General features: G+C 45.1%; 1 protein-coding gene across 9 annotated transcripts in view; it reads right to left on the reverse strand.

Annotated features, from left to right (window-relative positions):
* Positions 1-344: 344 nt before the first annotated feature.
* The window catches only part of LARP1 (La ribonucleoprotein 1, translational regulator), a 138,149-nt gene continuing 115,954 nt past the window's right edge, over positions 345-22,539 (reverse strand). For 8 of the 9 annotated variants that reach the window (XM_038005680.2, XM_038005679.2, XM_008015097.3 and 5 more), the window contains 12 exons: positions 22,381-22,525; positions 17,829-18,003; positions 17,546-17,715; positions 15,178-15,570; positions 14,164-14,287; positions 13,832-14,037; positions 13,270-13,376; positions 11,616-11,767; positions 9,043-9,187; positions 6,602-6,711; positions 6,320-6,447; positions 345-4,090 (listed from right to left, as the gene is read on the reverse strand). In XM_038005680.2, coding sequence (XP_037861608.1) covers positions 3,881-4,090; positions 6,320-6,447; positions 6,602-6,711; positions 9,043-9,187; positions 11,616-11,767; positions 13,270-13,376; positions 13,832-14,037; positions 14,164-14,287; positions 15,178-15,570; positions 17,546-17,715; positions 17,829-18,003; positions 22,381-22,525 — 2,065 coding nt within the window. In that variant the 3' untranslated portion in view covers positions 345-3,880. The remainder of the gene's footprint in view (positions 4,091-6,319; positions 6,448-6,601; positions 6,712-9,042; positions 9,188-11,615; positions 11,768-13,269; positions 13,377-13,831; positions 14,038-14,163; positions 14,288-15,177; positions 15,571-17,545; positions 17,716-17,828; positions 18,004-22,380; positions 22,526-22,539) is intronic. The other variant, XM_008015094.3, reaches the window with a different exon arrangement.

Genomic DNA, 22,539 nt, shown 5'->3' on the forward strand with positions numbered 1-22,539 from the left:
CTCATCAACCTTTTTCTTCTTGGCCGTCTCAACACAATGCAGGCCACAACCAGGGGATGGAAAACTTGGAAGCTGACAAGTGCACTGAAATCCTGGCATTATGCTGGACTGTTGTTTTGTGGCACTGGCTATGACTGTCACGTCTCACTTAAGACACAGGGTGGACATGAATTCAAGGCTTGTAGAAGCCCCTGCCTTAGGCAGACTCCTCAAAGCCCAATGACAGAACCCCTGCTGAGGTTTCATGTACACACTAAGTGCAGGGTTCCTCCGGATCTGGGGGAACCCTACCAGAAACTCCTTCACAACAAATAACAGTACCCTAGATGGAAGACCAGCCGGTATTTTGCCTTTTCAAGTGTTTATTTTTATACATTTTTTTTGTATTAAAAAGAAAAGCATAATTACCACAAATTACAAAGGACTAAAGCAGGACTAGAATAATGAATGAATCACTTCAGCCTGGAAAGCAGATACTCTCAATAATATTAATGTTATAATACAAGCTCATTCAAGTATTTTACATTTTTTTGTCCTTTTAAATATGATATCCTAGCACATAGTAAAGATAATGTACTACGAGCGTAAGGTGGAACCTTCTCCGCAAAGCCAGATGACAAGTTTTCCTCTCCAGTGAGAAATGGGCTCCAAGTTCTTATCTTCTCTGCCATCAGCATGGCTGAAGGGGGAGAGGGTGGGTGTTAGGGAAAATCCAGGGACCCTTCCACACAGGAGGTACTCTGGGGTTCCATTCAGGAGGGTGCCAGATAATTCAGATCACTCTACCCAGGCTTTTTTGGCAAAAAAACAACCCTCACCCTCCGTAACTAGTCATCTTCCTTGTCCCTCCTCCTCACTTCCCTTCCAGGGCCTTCTAAGCAGCTTACTTTCTTTTGTAAAATCAATCACCAGGAAAGGGGAAAAAAAAAAAAAAAAAAAAAGCTACAATGGAACAAAACAAAAACATTTAACAACTTTGACATAGGGGCTCAGCACCTCTATCTGAGCCCCAGGGGTCCAGGCTGGGGCAGGGCCGGATGGCCCATCTCTACTGGTAGTGCCTTTGCTCCCAGGTGCAGGAAGAGGGCGAAAGAGAAACCTTCCCCTTAACAGGGCTGAGGCACACAGACCTGCTGATGTCTGATGCCCAGAGGTTATGTTGGCATGGACCAACCTTGGAAGGGATAGGATGAACAGAACAGAGGGATCTGGGCAGGCTGTTGCTTTATCTCAGGTCTTGGATCCCCATGGGAGGATGGTGGGTGTTAAGTGGTTAGCCCTGATGGCCCCTGCCACTTCTGGCATGCTTGTCACAGATACATCGGTCCTAAATTCAAGTGTCTTCAGAAAGTGAAGATGTAAACTACTCTTTGCAACATTAACTCCTAACATGTTACCTTAAAAAAAAAAAAAAAAAAAAAGGAAAGAAAAGAAAAAAAAGAAAAAGCTCCCCTACCAACCACCAGCCTATGTTGAGATGAAGTCCTCGCCTCCCTGCCCCAAAGGGGCTTCCTTTCAGGGATGTCTGTGAAAAAGATGGCAGCCCCCTGGCCTGGGAGTAAACTCTAAGTAATAACAGCCTTTCCCCATACCCTAAGGCTTCCTTGTGCCCCAAACCAGCAGACGAAAAACACTGAGGTTTCTGTGGTGCTGGATACAGTACAGGGCTGCGTGACCTGAAGGAAAGAAAGGAAAGGAGAAGGGGATCCAGGAATCCAGTGTCTGGTACAATGTGGGGCAGGCACCAGACGGGGCAGGGAAAGGCCTCAGATACCACCATCATAGCAGAGACCAGACGCTCATCCTTGGTTTGAGACATGAAGTCACAGAACTGAGATGGGCTTCCCACATACCAACCACTGGGAGGGCAAAGGTGGGGAAGGGCACAGGCTAAAAATTAACAAGGTGCCCAAGGTAAAGGGCAAGGCCTTGTCAGCCTGGGATACTGTCTCCTACTCCCAACCTTTGGGCCCAACAGAGGAACCAGTTGAAAAGGAGGGCCAAAGACATCGCAGTAAGTAAGCAACAGGACCATAAACTCCTCCGTGTTGCCCAGATCCCACCGAGAGTGAGCGTGCAGTCATGCCCATACCCGACATACATCCCAGTCCATGTGGGTCAGTCCTTCATCACCCTCCCTGCCTTCTGACAACAGCAGACTCCAGCCATTCCATTGTCATTCACAGCCCAACCCAAACAGTCAAGTGGCTGAAGAAGAGAATCAGGTATACTCTATGTCCACATATACCTTCCTGCCACAGGGCTTCACCAACTGGCAGGATTCCCCCCAGCCCCCAACTCCTCCTCATCCCTTGTTCCCAGGCGGGTCAATTGGAGAGTGAGCAGAGATAGATGGCTTGCAGAAGGGTATGCAAGATGGGGAGACTCCACCAGACCTTAGGAAGAGAATGGCATCTTTCTCCACCTTTTAAGAGAGACAGAGCCTCCCCGAGGTCTCTCAGATTTTTCAGGGCAACACAAGAAATGTTTCCAAGCCTCAGCTGCAGGTGTTCACCTTTCCACTCTGGGGTGTGGGGAGACGGTCAAGCTGAGGACAAGTGTGTTCCAGATGCAGGCCAACTCTGTTCTCCAACAGTTTGAAGCAAACTTGGCCTTGGGGTTCCAAGGGTAGGATGAAGGGTGTCACGGCAGGACGGGGCCTGGCGTGAGGCAACAGCAAGCAGAGCGAGGACACAACAGTGGCAGCAGTGTACAGACACAGGACGTCAGCTTCAAACGATGCAACAGCAGGGATATCTTGGGCACGGCTCTGATTCGAGCCACTCCCAACTCTCTTGCCTCCAGGATGGAGGCACTGTACATGCAACAGTCCAGAGAAAGATTCTAGCCAGTCCAAGCCCAGGCACATCCAGAGAAGGTGGGAGCTCTTCGCGTTGACTCCACCGAGGAAAACAGGCATTTGGGTATTTCAGATTCCCGCTCCACAATAAGGCAACTTTTAAAAAAATATTATTTCCAAAAACAAAACAAAAATTCCAAGGGGAGGGGAAAGACATCACTTTCTGTGGATTAGGTGGGGGTTTATCTGATTTTTTTTTTTTTTTTTTTTTTGGTCTTTTATGGTTGATTTTTGTCTTTTTTTTGTTTTTTCTTCCCCATTTTCTCGAGGATGGAAAGGTCAGAGAAAAATAAAATAAATCATCTTTCAATAGTCTTTCCTGGTAAAAGCAGCGTCTCTGGGCTGGGGAGTAAAGGGTGTGGGGCAAAGGGAGTGAGGAGAGGCTGAAACCTTCCCCCAAACCCCAGTTTTAGATCCTTTGGTTTCCTTCTCCCAGAAGATGGCAGAAGGGCAGGGTGGGGACAGCAGGGAGAAAACATGGTGATGACAAACCCCAGATGATCAAGGGGCTGATGCTCCTGGGGCCCAGAGGTACCACCAGAGCCTTCTATGGGACAGTGCTGGGCAATGGGGGGCCCGCAGGGCCTTCTTGTGGGCTGCATAGTTGGCTTGAGGGGGAGCAGGAGGAGGTTAGGGGTGGGGACCAGGGTTGCAGCCTACTAGCCGCGGGCAGGGCTGCAGAGTGATTTTGGTAATCCAGATGAACTATCAATAATTTAAAACTTGATATATATATATGTATATATATATATAAAAATTTCCCCCCTTTCCCTCCCCCCTTAGAAGAAGCTAGGATGTCAAGAGTCATGGAGAGAGGAGGGGGAAGGGGATGTAGAGGCTCCTGCCCAAGGGTACCTCTGATAGCCCAAATGGTGCACACATTGCTACTCAGCACAAAGGCCTGTCCTAGTAACTCCAGGCCTGTCCCTTCATTGTCCCCTCTCCTGGGACTGGGCACCCCCATGGACTCTTACCCACCCTACCCCTTTCCCCCCTCAAGCCCCAGGGCTAAGGAGCTTTTCACTTTCCCAAAGTCTGTGTGTTCGAGTGCTGGCTTGTCCATTTGGCATCTTCCCGGACGGGCTGGCCGGTGGGTGGTGTAGGGGGTTGGCTGATCACGGCAGCAGACCTGCTGGAAGACTGGGAGGGGCACCGCTTCCTGCCCTCACCGCCGCCACCTCCTGCTACCACTGAGTGTCGCTTGTGGTTGCCCTCCTCACCCATGGGGGGCTGCAACAGAGGAAGGAGTCACAGGTGATCGGAGGCACTATCTACGCCCTCTTCCTTGCCAGGCCCGTCTAGACACTTCCTACTTTCTACCTCCAAATATAGATAATGAATGGGTTTAACCTTAAAAATAAATGATCAGTTATTAAGTGTTTCTCCATGCCACACCTTGTGCTGTTTTATGCACATTCTCTCGTGGAGTCAGCATCACCCTTTGATGTGGACCCATGGACATCCAATTTTATAGATGAGAAAACTGAAGCAGAAAAAGTAACTTCCCCAGGGTCTCACAGTTGGTAACTGATAAAGATAAAATTTAGGTCTATCTGCCCCAAAAGGCCAGGCTTTTAGCCAACCTCATTTCTGCTTCCCTTCCAAGAAGGGATCTCTTGCTCAGAAATGTGGAATGTGGCATGCAGTATGCTGCTATGTCTCAGCTCAGAAGGCCCAGATCCTTCTGAGGATCACCTCATTCTCTTCAATGTCCAGAGGATCCTGAACTAAGACTCAGATCATGCTCTAGCCTGGCCTTAGCACTAACAAAGGTCCTATAACCCCGAAGACAGATGTTTCCTTCCCATTTTGGTAACCAAAACTGAGTCCTTGTTCCACCCTAATAGGTCTACTTATCACAAGGGTTCTTTGTAACTTGTACCCTGCTCCCCTTCCCTCTCCTCCCCAAGGGTGGAAATGCTTAAGAATGAAAGAAAACAGGTTTGTCTTTATACTGAGAGACCTGAGTGGTTCTGCCATTATGTCACTGGATGGCCACAAACCTCAGTTAACCTGTCTAATAAGTCCTGTCTGCATCACCACATAAGAATTAAATAAGGTCAATGTAAAGTACCTGGTACATAATAAACACCCAATAAATGGCAGTTTTAAAATAATAAATGTGATATGGTTTGGCTGTGTCTCCACCCAAATCTAGATCTTGAATTGTAGTTCCCATAATCCCCACATGTTGTGTGAGAAAACAGGTGGAGATAATTGCATCATGGGGGCAGTTTCCTCCATCTTGTTCTCATAATAATGAGTGAGTTCTCACAAGATCTGATGGTTTTATAAGGGGCTTTTGGGCCGGGCGCAGTGGCTCACACCTGTAATCCCAGCACTTTGGGAGGCTGAGGTGGGTGGATCATGAGGTCAGGAGTTCGAGACCAGCCTGGCCAACATGGTGAAACCCCATCTCTACCAAAAATAAAAAAATTAGCCGGGCGTGGTGGTGTGCGCCTGTAATTCCAGCTACTCAGGAGGCTAAAGCAGGAGAATCACTTGAACCCAGGAGGCAGAGGTTGCAGTGAGCCGAGATCGTGCCACTGTACTCCAGCCTGGGTGAGAGAGCAAGACTCTATCTCAGAAAAAGGGGGGGGGGGGCTTTTACCCCTCTTCGCTCTGCACTTCTCCTTGCTGCCACCATGTGAAGGATGTATTTGCTTCCCCTTTCGCCAAGATTTTAAGTTTCCTGAGGCCTCCCCAGCCCTGCAGAACTGTGAGTCAATTAAACCTCTTTCTCTTATAAATTAGCCAGTCTCGGGTATGTCTTCATTAGCAGAGTGAGAACAGACTAACACAAAATGTAAGGGCTAGTATTGTCATTTACTTACATTTGCCTTTTTGCTAAAAGGTTTGAAGGGAATAAGACAAACAGACATCTCTACTACATTATAAACTCTCAGAAGGAAAAACTGAGTCTCTTTCCCTTATCTCCAAAGCACTGAGCACAGAGACATCCAATCAGTATCTGCTGAATCAATTAAATCACTCCATCTTCCCTTGATATACCCAGCAGTAATAACCCAGCCCTGCCACTGGATGTCACCGTTGAGGTGCTGCTCCAAGTACATAGAGACCTGGGCATTTATTTATAAACTGGGGTTGGAATTGGCCTTTTCCAAAAAGAACAAATGTGTGTATCTTGGATACCCATCCTGACCAACTAGTAGTGGCTAACTTGGGCACAATAGCAAGGAGGGTGGTGACACAGGAGAGAGAGCATTATATGATGGTACCACAGAAGGGGGAAGCAGGAGCAACCATACAACTATCTCCTACTAGCCTTCATTGGCCACTCTCCATTTTAAAGGTGAAAAAAACTAAAGCCCAAATTGTGGGAAGCAGGGAGAGGGGTTCCTTGGCTAGGGGCACAGCTGGACCAGAATCCAAGTATCCTGATTCCTGGTCCAGTTTTCTTTCCAGGACAAGTAGGGTGAGAGAAAGAGTTTCACTTACATCTACTCGGAAGTCTTCAAGACGTCGGAATTTGCCGAGGTATTCTTGCAGTTTGGGGTCAATGTCCAAATTTTTGGCTTTGGAATATTTCAAGAAGGCCCAGAACTTCTCCAGCCCATACAGTTGGCCTGTAGGGAGAGGTACATAAAAGCTGAGCTGGTGAGCATAAAGACGCTCAGAGGAGAGGGAGGTGTTGTGTAATACACAGAAAGACCCAGGTAGAACTGGGGAAGAGGAGGCCTACACAACCAAGCCTCACTCAGATCCAACTCTGGCTCTTACCAGCTTCATAGTCCTTCACCGTTTCCTCCTGAAAATCCTTGAATATGTCCAGCCGGAACTTCTTTTCCAGGCCATAACTGTAGTATCGAAAAAGGCACTCCAAACCATATCTGTAGAACACAAGTCAGTGAAATCAGGGCACAGTTTCTTCATCTGTAAAATGGGAAATGTGCCTCTATAACAGAGGAACTATGAAACAGTTTAAACATTGTGTTATTTCTGTATTGAAAAAACAGTATATACACTTTAAGGATGCTAGTCTAAGTGGGTCCAGCATAAAATGTTCAGAGCTTTCCTGGGGTCAACGAACACAGCCCCCTGCCACAGACATTTGTTTACTCCTATTCTTTTACGAAATGTCTGTGGTTGCTTTCTGCTACAGTTAGAGAGTGAACTGTCTGTGGTTGCTTTCTGCTACAGTTACAGAGTGAACGGAGTTGAGTAGTTACGACAAAGACCTTATGGCCAACAAAGCCTAAAGTATTTACTGACTCTTTCCAGAAGTTGTTGGCCAATCCCTGGTATAAGAACTCTGCAAAGCCATTTAACCATGCCAATTAGTAGGTCTGTTCATTTATCTGACTCAGAAACTTCACTTCAAGGAACACATGCAGCCAGGCACAGTGGCTCACGTCTATAATCCCAGCACTTTGGGAGGCCAAGGCACTCGGATCACTTGAGGACCAGAGTTCGAGACCAGCCCGGCCAACATGGTGAAACCCCATCTCTACTAAAATACAAAAATTAGCCAGGTGTGGTGGTAGGTGCCTATAATCTCAGCTACTAGGGAGGCTGAGGCAGAAGAATCGCTTGAATCCGGGAGGCGGAGGTTGCAGTGAGCCAAGATTGTGCCACTGTACTCCAGCCTGGGCGACAGAGCGAGACTCGTCTCCAAAAAAAAGATACATGCCAAGGAAATGGCCAAAACTGCAGACTTAGATCTTTTGTTTTTTTGAGACAAAGTATCGCTCAGTCACCCAGGCTAGAGTGCAGTGGCACGATCTTGACTCACTGCAACCTCTGCCTCCCGGGTTCAAGCCATTCTCCTGGCTCAGCTTTCCATGTAGCTGGGACTACAGGCATGTGCCACCACACCCAGCTAATTTTTGTATTTTTAGTAGAGACGACGCTTCACCATGTTGGCCAGGCTGGTCCCAAACTCCTGACCTCGAGTGATCCGCCTGCGTCGCCCTCCCAAAGTGCTGGGATTAAAGGTATGAGCCACCGCACCCAGCCCAGATTTAGATCTTAACAGATGTACAAAACTGTTTACAGCAGCATTATTAAGCAGAATACAAATGTCAACGAAGAGAGATGCAATTAAGAAAAATCATAGTAAATCTATACAATAGGGTAATAAAAGCTATTAGAAATTAATAGTATAAATGTATACTTAAGGATACTGAAGAATGCCTACAATATATTATCAAATGGAAAAGACACGTTTGAGCATGTTAGACATAGAATGATCCCGTGAGTCCATTTTTGTAAACAAATAGGTATATTATACAACTACACATGCATACAAAGTCTGGAAGAGCACAAACTTTACAGGGTGAGCTAAATACATTAAATATGCCAAGAAGAAACTAGGAAGCTTAATGGCAGAATAACACTTGCTGTCTCTGGAATGATGGATGTTTTCATCAGCTTTTCCAAACTTGTCTTTTTTCAAGTAGTTTACAGACAGCACATTTTGCATTGAAAATCAGGGAAGGGGTGGGGGCATGGGGAGGTCTTTTTCTTTTTTTTTTTTTTTTTAATTTAACAGAGCCCAGCCTGGGCTCAAGTGATCCTTCTGCCTTGGCCTCCCAAAGCGCAGGGATTATAGGCGTGAGCCACCCAGCCAGGAAAAAAGGACTCTTAAGGTTTTTTTAATAGCAAAATATTGGAAACAACCTAAGTATCTATTAATAGCAGACTGACTAAATAAATCATGGTACATCCATATAGTATAAGACCATGTTACAGCCTATAAAAAAAGAACAAGAAAAGTTAATTATGTACAGATATAGAATGATCTCCAAAATATAGTATTAAACAAAAACAAACGCAAGGTGTAGAAAATATTATAACATAGGCCAGCTTTTATGTAAACAAAAGGAGTGGTAGTGGCATGGAAGATTACACAGATATCTACTTACTTACACAGGGTCCTTTATAAAGGACCCACAAGATTCTAATACTGGTTGCCTGTGGGGAAAGACACCAGATGGGTGGGTGACAGGGATGAGATGACTCTTCATTACATAACCTTTTAAACTGTTTGAAATTTGAACCATGTGAATATACTACTCATTTAAAAACAAATTTTTCATCAAGTATATGAATGAAAATACACATGCAAGGAATTTCCAACTACAGTTCTGGAAGCAGACCAACTAGGGATCCCACACCATCCCTAAGCACCAGCCTAAGTCCCCCACCCCAAACCTGCTCACCTGTAGCCTTCTTTGGCGTCCTCCAGAGCCAGCTGCTTGAACTCCTCATACATCTTTTTGTTGAAGTGATCTCGGAGGAAGAAGGACCAGAAGCGGAAGAGTGTGTTCATCTCCTGAGACTGGCCAATGCCCAAGCGTTTCCGCTCTGATGGGAAAGGAGGAAAGACATGTCTCAGGTTCAGGCTGCCCTTGCTTCAGGGACAAAGGATTCTGGAACTTAAGACTTGGTCCTTTCTCTTGTACTTCCAAATTCCCTCACTCATCATCTGCCACTCAGTCATTCAGCAGATGTTTACTGAGCACTAACCACTCTGCAACAGGCCCTGATGCTGGGAGCTGGGCCTGTACTTTTCCAGAAGCAGGTGGCAGCAGCTTCTGAACCAGGCTGGCAGTCTAGCTCTTCACCTCAACTGGTACTGCTTTCAAGTGCCATCGAGACAAGACAAGGCATGAACAAATTGTCTGGAAATTCTAACAAACAGTATTTGGCTCATTACCAATATTTACCTCAAGAGTCCTACAATATTCACAAGTACATAACAGTAATATCAAAAAATACGCAACACCAAAAGCACGAGCAACAAAACAGAAAATGAGTATCATTAAAATGAAAAATTTTTGCGCATCAAAAAAGTGAAAAGATAACCCATAGAATCAGAGAAAATATTTGCAAATTATGTATCTGATAAAGGAATTCCTACAACTTAATAATTACGAAAACAATCCAGTTAAAAAAAGATCTTGGCTGGGCAAGGTTGCTCACGTCTGTAATTCCAGCACTTTGTGAGGCTGAGGGAGGACTGCGTAAGGCCAGGAGTTCAAGACCACCGTGGTCAACATAGTGAGACCGCTGTCTCTACAGTAAACTTTCAGTAATTAGATAGGTATGGTAGCACATGCCTGTAGTCCCAGCTACTCAGGAGGCTGAGGCAGGAGGATTGCTTGAGTCCAGTAATTCGAGACTGCAGTGAACTATAATTGAGTCACTGCATTCCAGCCTGGGTGACAGAGCAAAATCCTGTCTCAAAAACAAATGTTAATAAAAGTAAATAAAAATAGACAAACAATAACAAGTGTTGGAAGGATGTGAAAAACCAGAAGCCTCACATACTGCTTTTAGAAATATAAAATGAAAATTTTATGTTTCAATATAAAAATTTATATTTCAATATAAAATTTCAAAATTTCCACTTTGGAAAACAGTGTTTAATTTTGTCAAGGGGTTAAACATGGTTATCCCATGACCCAGAAATAATACTCTTTCATCCAAAATAAAGGAGAAGCTATGTCTACAGGAAACCTGTGTGTGAATATGCCCAGTAGCATTATTCACAATAGACAAAAAGTAGAAACAACCCAAATGCCAAACAACTGATGAATGGATACACAAAATGTGATACATCCATATGACGGAATACAATTTGGCAATAAAAAGAATAAAGTACTGATGCATGCTATGACATGAACCTTGCTGTGTATTTGTCAGTATACCAAATATACTAAGGGGAAGAAGCCAGTAACAAAGGACTACATACAGTATAATTTATGTGAAGTGTACAGAATAGGCAAATCCTTAGAGGCAGAAAGTAGATTAGTAGTTTCATAGGACTGGTAGGATTTTGGGGGTGGGGAGTAGTTTGCATGTATAATGAGTATGAGTGGTAAGGGGCATAGCATTTTGGGGGGTAATGAAAATGTTCTAAAATTGATTCTGGTGATGGGCACACAACTATATGAATATACTTAGAGCTATTACATTGCATACTTCAGGTATGTTGCATCATATGTAAATTATATCACAATAAAGCTGTTATTACACACAAAGTAGGAAAGAGAGAAGTGAAGTGGATGAATCAAGAATTTAGCAGCCATGTTTTGTTGAATGAAAGGAGATGAATGAGTTAGTAACTACAGGTGACAAGACAGGTTGGCTGTAAAGATGCACAAAACCAATCAGAATGCTAAAAGAGGGGGACAGACAAGAGCATCTAGACAGGCTCTTTCCTTACACTATCATCTGCAGGGGGGGATCAGCAAACTACTTCTGTAAAGGGACAGAGAACAAATATTTCAGGCTTTATAGATGACATATAGTCTCTGTCACAAATCTTTTTTTCTTACAACCCCTTAAAAATGTAAAAACTGTCCTTAGCTCCAAAGCCATATGAAAACAGACACTGGCTGGATTTGACTCACAAACCACAGTTTGGCAACCTTTGTTCTAGAGAGCATATGCCACCTCTTACATACCCTTTTGTGATGGACAGTGGACTAGACCTGACAATGGCTGAGTCAGTAATCTTGTCAGAGATACAGAAATACTTAATTGACAGTTTTAATAACAGAGGAAGATCAAGGAACACAAATGTTGTGAGTGCCATATTCCCCTAGCTTCCTACAGCTTAAAACTACCTGGCCCAAGTCTAACTTCAGTCCTTCTCGCTATAATGTCATGTCTTTTTTTGCTCTGAAGTCAGAGAAAAAAGTCACCTATCCCCATATCCCCGAACCCTTACACTCTGGGTCTAAATAAGGGGCCCAGAGGATCGTCCCCTGCCCCCCTCATTTCTTACCATTAAGGCAGCGCCTACGATACTTATGGTAGACGTGTTGTGTGAAGCCATTTTCCTTGAGCAGTTCATGGGAAGGATGTTGGAACTTGGGCAATGACTGAGGGGTACAGCCATAGCTGCCAACTGTAGGCGTCCCTTCTGAGGGGCTGGAGCTACAGAAACCACAAAAAATACTGTCACCAGGTACCCTACAGCAGCCCCACCATAAGGTTAGGAGGGGTCCCTCTGATTCGTTCTGTCAGCCAAGATCCATCCTCTCACAGAGTATCAAACAAGGAGGCCCAGTTACAGGTCTTTAACTTATATCCATGGGACTGATTAACTCTGCATTAACTCTCAGAGGGTTTTACAGAGGATACTGAGGCTTACAGAGATTAGGAGACTCATCCAGGGTCATAAGACTATTTAATGGCAGAAACGTGTCCAATGATAAAACTTGAGCTTTTAACCATTTATTAACTTTTGAGCATTTAACCTTCCTTAATGAGCCATCATGGGTCAACCCATCTATATAGTGAAGTCTTGAACAACATGGGTTTGAAATGCATGGATCCACTTATATGCAGATTTCTTCCACCTTTGCCACTCTTGAGACAGCAAGACCAACCCCTCCTTCTCAGCCTGCTCAACGTGAAGACCACGAGGATGAAGACCTTTATGATGATTCCACTTCCACTGACTGAACAGTAAACATTTTCTCTTATGACTTTAACTTTTATTTTAGGTTCAGAGGTATATGTGTATGTTTGTTACGTAGGTAAATTGCACCCACTCTCCTCCCTCTCCCCACCCCCAAGTAGGCCCCAGTGTCTGTTGTTCCCTTGTGGTTTTCTTAGTAACATTTTTTATTCAGTTTATTGTAAGAATACAGTATGTAATACGCATAATATGCAAAACGTGCTAATTCACTATATGTTATTGGTAAGGCTTCTGGTTAACAGCAGGCTTTTGGAGAGTGAAAAGTTATACACAGATTTTCAACTGTGTGCGGGGTGGGCACCCCAGGCCCTTCGTTGTTCAAAGATCAATTGTTATTTTCTTCAAAAGCATGCCTATTTGCAGTCTGTGTCATCTTTGCAGGGAGTAGAGAGCATAGGTAGGTGGCTATCAAAGCTTGCTTTGGGAAACAGGAAACACATACTGGGGCCAACTTACTGAAATAAATAAATAAAGAGCATGGGTCCTACCCCAAGAAGCAGGGTCAGTAGATATAGGTTGGGGCCAATAAATATATATTTTTTTAATTTTTAAAACTTTTCAGGTAGCCTCCCAAGACACAGTAGGCTCAGAGAGACTCCCAGAAATCTGTTTATTCAACTACCTGGCTATCCTTCCTCAGGTAGAAAGTAGACACTCAGGCTTGGAAACCAATTCAGAGAGATTTTCTCTCTGCATGTATGAAAATATGGTCTCATGTGACTGCCACACCACTTCTTTAGGAAAAAAGCCTCCACCTCATTCCCAGGTCCTGGGCTGAGCTTTCCACCTCGTTCCCAGGTCCTGGGCTGAGCTTTCCACACCACTGCTTTTTTGAAAATCTCTTAAATGAGGGTCCCTTTAATTTTCAGACCAATCTTCTTGGTCTAGTCAATTTCATGCTTGCCCACCCATCCCACAGGCAGCCTGATCACTCTTCCCCCACTGCCCCAGGTACCTGATGGAAGCAGTACGGGGCCTGTGCTCACGGGAATCCATCACCCAGCCCACATGGCTCTCCAAGGGTGGGTTTGAACTGTGTCTTGTCTTTCTTTTTCGAGGCATCTGCAAAGGTTAGCCCAGGGTTTGTTACTATTTGTACTCCTACAACTCTGAGGAGCATCAAGCACTTGTAGGACTAAGATGGGCATGATCTCTCACATTTTACAATAGCACTTTCATATTCATTCTCTTATAATGTTCACAGCGGTGAGCTAGGAACTGGTATGCCTATTTCAAACAGGTGAAGAAATCAAGGTTTGGGAATGAAGTGATTTGCCCAAGGACTCATACCTGGTCAATCCTCCTTAGGCCTTTCTACATGGGGCCACCACTCCCACACCCAGTATATTTTGCAGATGTGGCCACCTAATCCTAGACAAGCCCACCAGCCTCAGAACACAGAGCAGGTAAAGGATTTGGCACTTCCTTGGCTCAGACAAGGCAAAGGAGAGAAGCAAAGCACTGGAATGCAATCAAGAAGGCCCAAGACTCTGAGCAGCCTGACAGAAATGCCTCACCTTGGCATCCAGTGTCCGTCCTTCTTTCACTACTGGGTAAAACCGTGATGTCTGGCTTGAGTCTTTGAGCTGTGGTGTCCGGGGAGTACGGGGGGTCCTGGCGTTGCGGTAGTTTGGTGACTCTGGGACAGTGGTTGGTAGAGAGCGGGCGATGGTGGAGGGCTCAGGAGCACCAAACAACTTGTTGGCCAGGGCATCCGTGGGAACTGCAGTGGCACAGAGAGGAGTCAGGAAGCAAGGAAAGGCCTGTAGCATCCACCCCTGGATAGCCCCTAGTCCAAGGGCCCCAGACCCTCTCATCCATGTCAGGATCTCAGGTGTCTGCTTCTCACCTTGCTGGAACCGAGGTGGCCCAGGAGGAACTTCCTGGTTGGGATCCACAGGGGGCTCAGGGGTCAGTGTGTCAAACTGCTCCCGGCTGATCATATTGACTTTTTTGAAGTTCTCGACTTCTTGCTGCAGAGGTTATGAGATGGGTGGGGAAAGATGTAAGTAAGGAAGCTGTTCCAGCCTGTTTAAGGAATCAAGACTGGCAGGAAGTTGGAGAGGGCAGCTCCCACATCGACATACATGGAATTCTGGTCCCCAGGCTCTCAGCTGCCCAGTCACCATTCCTCACCCCAGGTACCTTGGCACAAGTGTGCTAGCCCAGAAAAAGACAGTACTTGCCCTGCCCTCCCTGCAGTAAGACTGAGGTCAGGCTTACAGGAGTTCCTCAGGAACTCACTACAGACTCTCCCTTGAAAGCTCCAGTGTTTCCCCATCTCTCTTTCTGCTACTGCCTTATCACACAGTGGCTCGGCAACTCTCCTTCCTCCTTACTTCCAGTAAACGCACTGCTACTTGTTACACAGGCTCACCCTAGGATAACCTACCAAACATACCTACTCTGTAAAATCCTACAACAAAGATGTTTTGACTGTTTCCAGGCAGCAGCAATTTTTCAAAAGACCTATCTCTTCTCCATTTTCCATACTCAACACAAGCTTCTTAAAAGGCTTCTAAATTTTTAGACGCCTAAATATTTAAGACTAGAAATAACAATCTAACCCCTTATTCTATTCCCCACAAAAGGGTCTAGCCAACTTTCATAATATTAACTATGGATCCGCAGGTAGGATAATAATCACCCCTTCCTCACCTGAAGAGTTTGCAGTGTTTAAACATCACCCCTCACTCCTAATGCCCACGCTAGATACCAGTCATCATCCCCTTCCCATATATAAAAATTCTGAGACTCTGAATTATAAGGACCTGCCTCAAGTTGCACAGTTAATCAATCTTCCTCTTCTCTGTACACTACAGGCACCCCAGGCTCCACACTCACTGCTATGTCCAAGCCTCACCTTGATCTGGGAATACTCAGGTTCAAACTTCTCAGCCCACAGGTCCTGCTCATAGTAGAAGAGGCCATCATTAATGACCTTGGCCAGCTCGGCGCTCATCTTAGCACGCGAGGTATGGTTGCCTGTGCGGTCCCCCCCTGGGTGCCGGCGCATGTAATGTGGTGTCTGGGTGACAATGAGGATCTTGTTGACATCCCTGTCATCAATCTCATAGTCCGATTCCTCATCAGACCAGGCGGTGAAGGTGTTCTTCCGCCCATCCATCTGCTCCATCTCCTCGTCAAACAGAAAATCCAGTTCCTCTTGCTCATCCTGATCCTTGGACATCAGCTGCTGGGAGGGCAGCTGCTGAGGCAGAGAGGTCAGGTGGGCAAATCTGGGCTCCTCTGACTTCTAAAATAGGACAGACGAAGGGGAAAGGAATCACCGGAGGTCCTTGGCCCAGATTCTGTAGCTATTCCATGAGAGGGAGGCTCCAGCCCCTCAGCATGAGACTGTTCAAGACCCGGTAACACCAGCAGGTCACAAGTGTCATCCTGGGAGTCAGCTTTATGACTAAGATAAAGGATGTCTCATAGAAGTCCAGGTTCCTCCACTCACAGCTCATATCACAGTCATGCACAAACAACCAGATGATGAATTCTCTATAGGCAGGAACTGTGCTCTCATTTACCTTTATGTCCTACATAGCACCTAGCCTAGGAGTGGACACACAGTAGTTCATGGGGTTGATTCATCCTTTTATCCATCTACTCAAACTCTCACAATGAACTGAAAGCTCCATGATCCACAGTTGCTTTGCTTTCCATTATATACTCAGAACCTAGATGGGGATCTGGTAATAGCAGATGTTCAATTATATAATAAATGAGGGAATACCCATTAGCCCTAAGCTCTGTATGAAAAACCTAAAAGCAGAATAATAAGACAAGGTCCCTGTTACTTAGGGGGCTCAGTGGGAGAAAGTCAACCAAACAGCCAAGTGCATTGTGGTATGGTAAAGGCTATACACAGGTTTGTGGAAGCACACAGTGAAAGGAGCTTAGTCAACTGTGACTAAGAATGGTTAGGGAAGGCCTCCTTCAAGAAGTGACTACCACAGGATGAACATAAGTAAGCCAGATGAAGACAGGGACAGAGTATGCTAGGCAGAAAGAACACCATTGTTCCAAAGGCAAGAAAAAACAAGGTGCCTTCAGCAAAGAGAAACTATTTGTTTTGATAGACTGAATATGAGATGCTGAGAGAGAAGCATTTGTCTAAACTCACAGTATTTATTCAAAAGTAGATTCCCTGCTGTGCCAAGGGCTTCCTACAAAAAATCTAAACCTATATTTTTTTAAGGTTTAAGATAGACCAGGTCGGAGTAGTGGCTCTAATTCTGGAATGGGAACTAAGTCTGACCCCTGTTTCAAAGAAAACTTTGTAGGCCTGGACTTTGTAAGACCCTTATCCACTTACTACCTTTCTCCTCATGTCTCTGGCTGGATCTCCAACACTTTTTAAGGGCTGAAGCCGCAACTGTGGGCAATTCTGCGTATGAACAGGCAGGCGAGAGAAAGGAGATGAGAGGTAGTCACTGTGGGAAAATAGCTAAGGGAGTATAGAATTCCATAGACCCAAAGTTCCAGGTCAATTCTGAAGTCTCCTCACAAGCCCCAGGCCAGAGGTCTCCAACCAAAGTGTGTGAGGGTGAGCAGGTATGTGGAGAAAAATTCAGCACTTAAAAAGGAAGTAGTAATTTGAGTTAGAGATTGTAATACTTCTTTAACAGTCAACTTCATCTGTTTATGTATATAAACTATTTCTAGAATATTCTACCCTCTCCTTCTTCATCTGAAGATGGGGAAACTGAAGCCCTGAGGTATAAAACAGGCTTCCCAAGCTCACCTTGCCATTAGTGCAGCAGACCTGTGTAGACTAACTCCATATTTGGGCTATGCATCTGCTCCCTCTCCCTTCCTTCTTCTGAGGACCTAAGGGGCTTACATATGTGACAGTGGGGAAATACTCAGGGAAAAGACACTGAAAATGTAGCCCCAGAAATTTAGATGGAGCAAAAAGAAGAGCCAAGAATCAAGAAGCCTGAAACATCGCTGCCAGATGCTGCATGATCCCTTATGAAAAATGTCACTGAGGAACTCACACAGTAGGGTGCCTTAAAGGATGGTTCCCTACAGGAAATGGAAACAGGCCAAATCAACCTTTCTGCAGCCACTACTGGTAACTTCAGCTCACACTATCATCCTGAACTACTGAGATTTCCTGCTGGCCCCTCAGAGCTAGAGTGCTGTGCCCATGTGTTATCCCCTTCAAGCACCCTAGCTCAGAGTGCTAAAACCAAGGCAAAGGACAAGGCCTCACCCACCTTGGGCCGTGCTGGGGATGGCCGAGGCCTCTTCTTCACTTCAATCCAGTTCTCGGAATCCAGGTCAGGCAGGCTGGCAGACAAGCCCTTGGGTAGTGTCTTTAGGTTGCTGACCTCTTCTGTTTTGGTTGGCACTGGGGTGACTGCACGAGGAGAGCCAGGTGCTGACTCTAAAGGGTGGAAAGGTGAAGTCCTCATCCCTCCAGTCCTCCTCCTTTTGCCAGCCCTGAGGAGGACTGTTGCCCGGAGGACAAGTGCAATCCTCATGCCAGCAGGTACCTACCTGTCTCCTTTTGGTAGTGCTGACGGGGGACAAACTCAGGGCAGTTGAGAAGCTGGGAGAAATCAGTCTGTGAATAATCCACTATTGGGGGACCAGGAAGAGGCCACTTTTCTGGTTCTTCCCTCCTACGAACTTTCTCATCAACGATCTCCACCACCTTGCTGTCTTTTAGGGCCTGCAGGGGAGGAGGAACAAGGGATTAAGAAGAAAATCTCGGACAGAAAGATCCTGGAAATGGTGGACAACTGGGTTCCCCTGAGTTTGGTATAAGAAAATTTGCACCATCTTCCACGACTGGTAGATATGTGAGATGTTCAAACTTGTAGGAGGTACCAGCATAAAAAATACACCTGCCCTTTTACTCTTTGAGCCTGCAATCCTACTTCCAGTAATCTACCCTAGAGAACACTTGCACAAACAGGCAGCAGTATGTATACTATTTGCACAAAAAGCCATTCACAGTAACACTAGAGTAGGAAAATAACTGGAAAATACCTAACTTGCCATCCCATAGGCAATTTAAATATTCACAGCATATGCATTTGATGGAACACTTCTCAGACATTAAAAAACTTCACAGGTCGGGCACGGTGGCTCACATCTATAATCCTGCACTTTGGGAGGCCAAGGTGGGCGGATCACAAGGTCAAGAGATAGAGAACATCCTGGCCAACATGGTGAAACCTCATCTCTACTAAAAATACAAAAATTAGCTGGATGTGGTGGCATGCACCTATAGTCCCAGCTATTCAAGAGGTTGAGGCAGGAGAATCGCTTGAACCCAGGAGGAGGTTGCAGTGAGTCGAGATGGCGCCACTGCATTCCAGCCTAGGCGACAGAGCGAGATTCTGCCTCAAAAAAAAAAAAAAAAAAAAAAAAAAAGCCAACCAACTTTACACGTGCTGAGGTGGATAAACTCACAAAATATTAATCAAAAAAGCAGGCTAGGCCGGGCGCGGTGGCTCAAGCCTGTAATCCCAGTACTTTGGGAGGCCGAGACAGGCGGATCACGAGGTCAGGAGATCGAGACCATCCTGGCTAACAAAGTGAAACCCCGTCTCTACTAAAAAATACAAAAAACTAGCTGGGTGAGGTGGTGGGTGCCTGTAGTCCCAGCTACTCGGGAGGCTGAGGCGGGAGAATGGCATAAACCCGGGAGGCGGAGCTTGCAGTGAGCTGAGATCCGGCCACTGCACTCCAGCCTGGGCGACCAAGCGAGACTCCGTCTCAAAAAAAAAAAAAAAAAAAAAAAAAAAAAAAAGCAGGCTAGGTACAGTGGCTCACACCTGTAATCCCAACATTTTGGGAGGTCAAGGTGGGACCATCGCTTGAGCAAAGGAGTTCAAGACCAGCCTGAGCAAAATAGCGAGACTCCATCACTACAAATAGTAAAAGAAAATTAGCTGGGCATGGTGGCTGGCACATATCTGTGGTCCCAGCTACTTGGAAGCCTGGGTGGTTGAGGCTGCAGTGAGCTTTGATCACACCACTGTACTAACTCCAGCCTGGGCAAAAGAGCAAGACCCAGTCTCCAAAAAACAACCAAAACACCCATCTATACGAGCAGCAGTTGAAAAAACCATGGAGCATTCCACACAATGGTGAACTATGCAACTGTACACAGGAATGAGGAATATCTTTCTATTAGATACTGCTACTTTGCAGTTAGCTCCCAGATATATTAAGTGAACACAAAAAAGAATTGAAGAAATGCATGTGCTGTATATTTCCATTTACCTAAGAAAGAAGAAGGATACAAATACATATAGAAGCATTTGCTTTTTTCTTAAACGGAAAGGTTCTAAAAAGTTTGCCTATAAGAAAAGAAAGGGTGTATGTGACAGAAATTTTTTTTTTTTTTGAGACGGAGTTTTGCTCTGTCACCCAGGCTGGAGTGCAGTGGCGAGATCTCGGCTCAATGCAAGCCCTGCCTCCCAGGTTCACACCATTCTCCTGCCTCAGTCTCCGGAATAGCTGGGACTACAGGTGCCCGCCACCACGTCCGGCTAATTTTTTGTATTTTTAGTAGAGATGGGGTTTCACCGTGTTAGCCAGGATGGTCTTGATCTCCTGACCTTGTGATCCACCCACCTCGGCCTCCCAAAGTGCTGGGATTACCGAAGTGAGCCACCATGCCCGGCCTGACAGAAGTTAAGTCAGGCTTCTATGACTATACCATGCGGAAACTCTAGAACCATGTAAATGTTTTACACAAAAGTAAAACAACTTAGAAAATTATAGGGGTAGGGAGAAAACAATCTCTAAAACTTGGGAGCAAAATAAAACGAATATATATAAATTTAAATGTGTAACCACACAAAGATTCTTTCAAATGACTTGAAGATACAGTTATTTGACTGTATAAGTGGAAAAACTGTTTTCAGTGGTAGTGGAGGTACTTTAAGAATAATGTAGAGGTTGGCACAATGGCTCACGCCTGTAATCCCAACACTTTGGAAGCCGAAGTGAGAGGATGGCTTAAGCCCAGGAATTTGAGACCAGCTTGGGTAACAACACAGCAAGACTCCATCTCTACAAAAACTTTAAAAATTAGCCACGCATGGTGGCGTGCACCTGTAATCCCAGCTATTCAGGAGGCTGAGGCAAGAGGATTGCCTGATTTCAGGCAGTTGAGGCTGCAGTAAGCCATGATCACACCACTGCAATCCAGCCTGTGAGAGCAAGACCCTATCTCTTTAAAAAAGGGCGGGGGGGAAGACCACAAAAAAGACTGTAGACATACTGTGAAATAAAACAAAATGAGTAATTATGTTGATATCATTAGGAATTAATATTATGGGCATGGGATAAAGGAGTAGGTAAAATAAAACACCCACAAGGTTAAGTAAAGACCCTTTAATAGAAAATACCAGAATAGGTCGGGCGCGGTAGCTCCCACCTGTAATCCCAGCACTTTGGGAGGCCGAGGTGGGTGGATCACCGGAGGTCAGTAGTTCGACACCTGGCCAACATGGTGAAACCCCATCTCTACGAGAAATACAAAATAACCTGGGCGTGGTGGTGCATGCCTGTAATACCAGCTACTTGGAAGGTTGAGGCAGGAGAATTGCTTAAACCCGGGAGGTGGAGGTTGCAGTGAGCTGACACTGTGCCACTGCACTCCAGCCTGGGCAACAACAGTGAAACTCCATCTCAAAAAAAAGAAAGAAAGAAAGAAAATACCAGAATAACCCCATAATGTATTTTATCTCACCAAAAAAACAAAAAAATCATCTAGAAAGAATGACCAACCAAGTAGCAACAAAGCACCCCTATAACCCAGACTGGTATCTAAATAGCATTTCCCAAAAGAAAGGACCCAGAGTTCCTTTTAAAAGTGGCCAGTTCCACATCTGGGGCAGGAAATGTGGAGGGTCCCACTGACCAAAGATGGGACAATTTGATCCAATCCCTTAACTGCAATGGACCGAAATAAATATGGCTAACAAAGGGAGGAAGATCAAACATTAATCTGCCCTTCCTGTACAAACTATACCTCTTGGTAACTGAACAGTTGAGGCAAAGTTACTTCTTGAAGAGGTATCCCACCTAATAAATGAAGACCGATTGATATAATCAGTATGTTGTCATTTTGCAATCCTAAGGGCACTGCTGGCAGCTTATATCACAAGAGACAATCACATGAAATGTTATGTGCCAACTGAGAGAAAATACATCATTATGATAAAGGAGGGCAAAAAACTTCAAAATGTGAATCTCATCAGGCCTCTAGATCACCAATTTACAAAAAACTTGGAGTATAGATGAACATGTTAAAATGACACCCCTGTGCCCTGTGGAAAATTCTACAGGATGTATAACTTAGTCTATTCAAATAATAAACAGCAAAGAAAAAGAAAAATAGAGACACGAGGAGACTTAATAAGACAATACACAGGTCTTGTTTGTTTTTTGTAGAGACGGAGTCCTGCTATGTTACCCAGGCTGATCTTGAACTCCTGGGCTCACATGACCCTCCCCTTGGCCTCCCCAAGTGCTGGCATTATTAGGTGTGAGCCACTGCACCCAGCCTATAGGTCTTATTTGGATTCTGATTCTCACAAACTATATATAAAACATATATATATATATATATAGCCAATTGGGGTGAATCGGAACTAAATATTTGATGATATTAAGGAACTGTTAATATTTTTAGGTATAATGATATATCGTGGCTATTTTAACAAGTCTATCTTTTAGAAATCTATACTGAAATATTTGTGAACAAAATGCCAGGTTTTCTAGGATTTTCTTCAATGTAGTATGTGAGATTAAACAGATGAGGGTACAGATGGAATAAGATTAGCCATAAACTGATACTTGCTGAAGCTGATGATGGGCTCATTATACTACTGTACTTTTGTAAGTGTCTGACATTTTCCATAATGAGCGAGAGAGAGAGGAAGGAAGGAGGGAGAGGAGGAGACTAGCCAAGCCTTGAGACTTCATCAGATCATGACTCTTCCAGGGCTTTCTGCCTTGGCCCAAACTCCAACTCCCTAAGGACCTTTCTTTCCCCTGCATCCCAGCTCCAGGGAGGAAGACATACCGCAAAGATGAGTGAAATGTCAGTGGTAAGGGCCTGCACTCGGTGGAAGGAAGCAATAAGGGTGATGGGTAGGAAACCATCAGCATCCATTTTCCTTCGCAGGAAGAAGTCTCGCTCTAAATTGTCCACGCTGAAGTAGTATTCACTAAGTGGAGGGAA

This window comes from Chlorocebus sabaeus, chromosome 23 (genome assembly GCF_047675955.1).
Source record: "Chlorocebus sabaeus isolate Y175 chromosome 23, mChlSab1.0.hap1, whole genome shotgun sequence".
Taxonomy (NCBI): domain Eukaryota; kingdom Metazoa; phylum Chordata; class Mammalia; order Primates; family Cercopithecidae; genus Chlorocebus; species Chlorocebus sabaeus.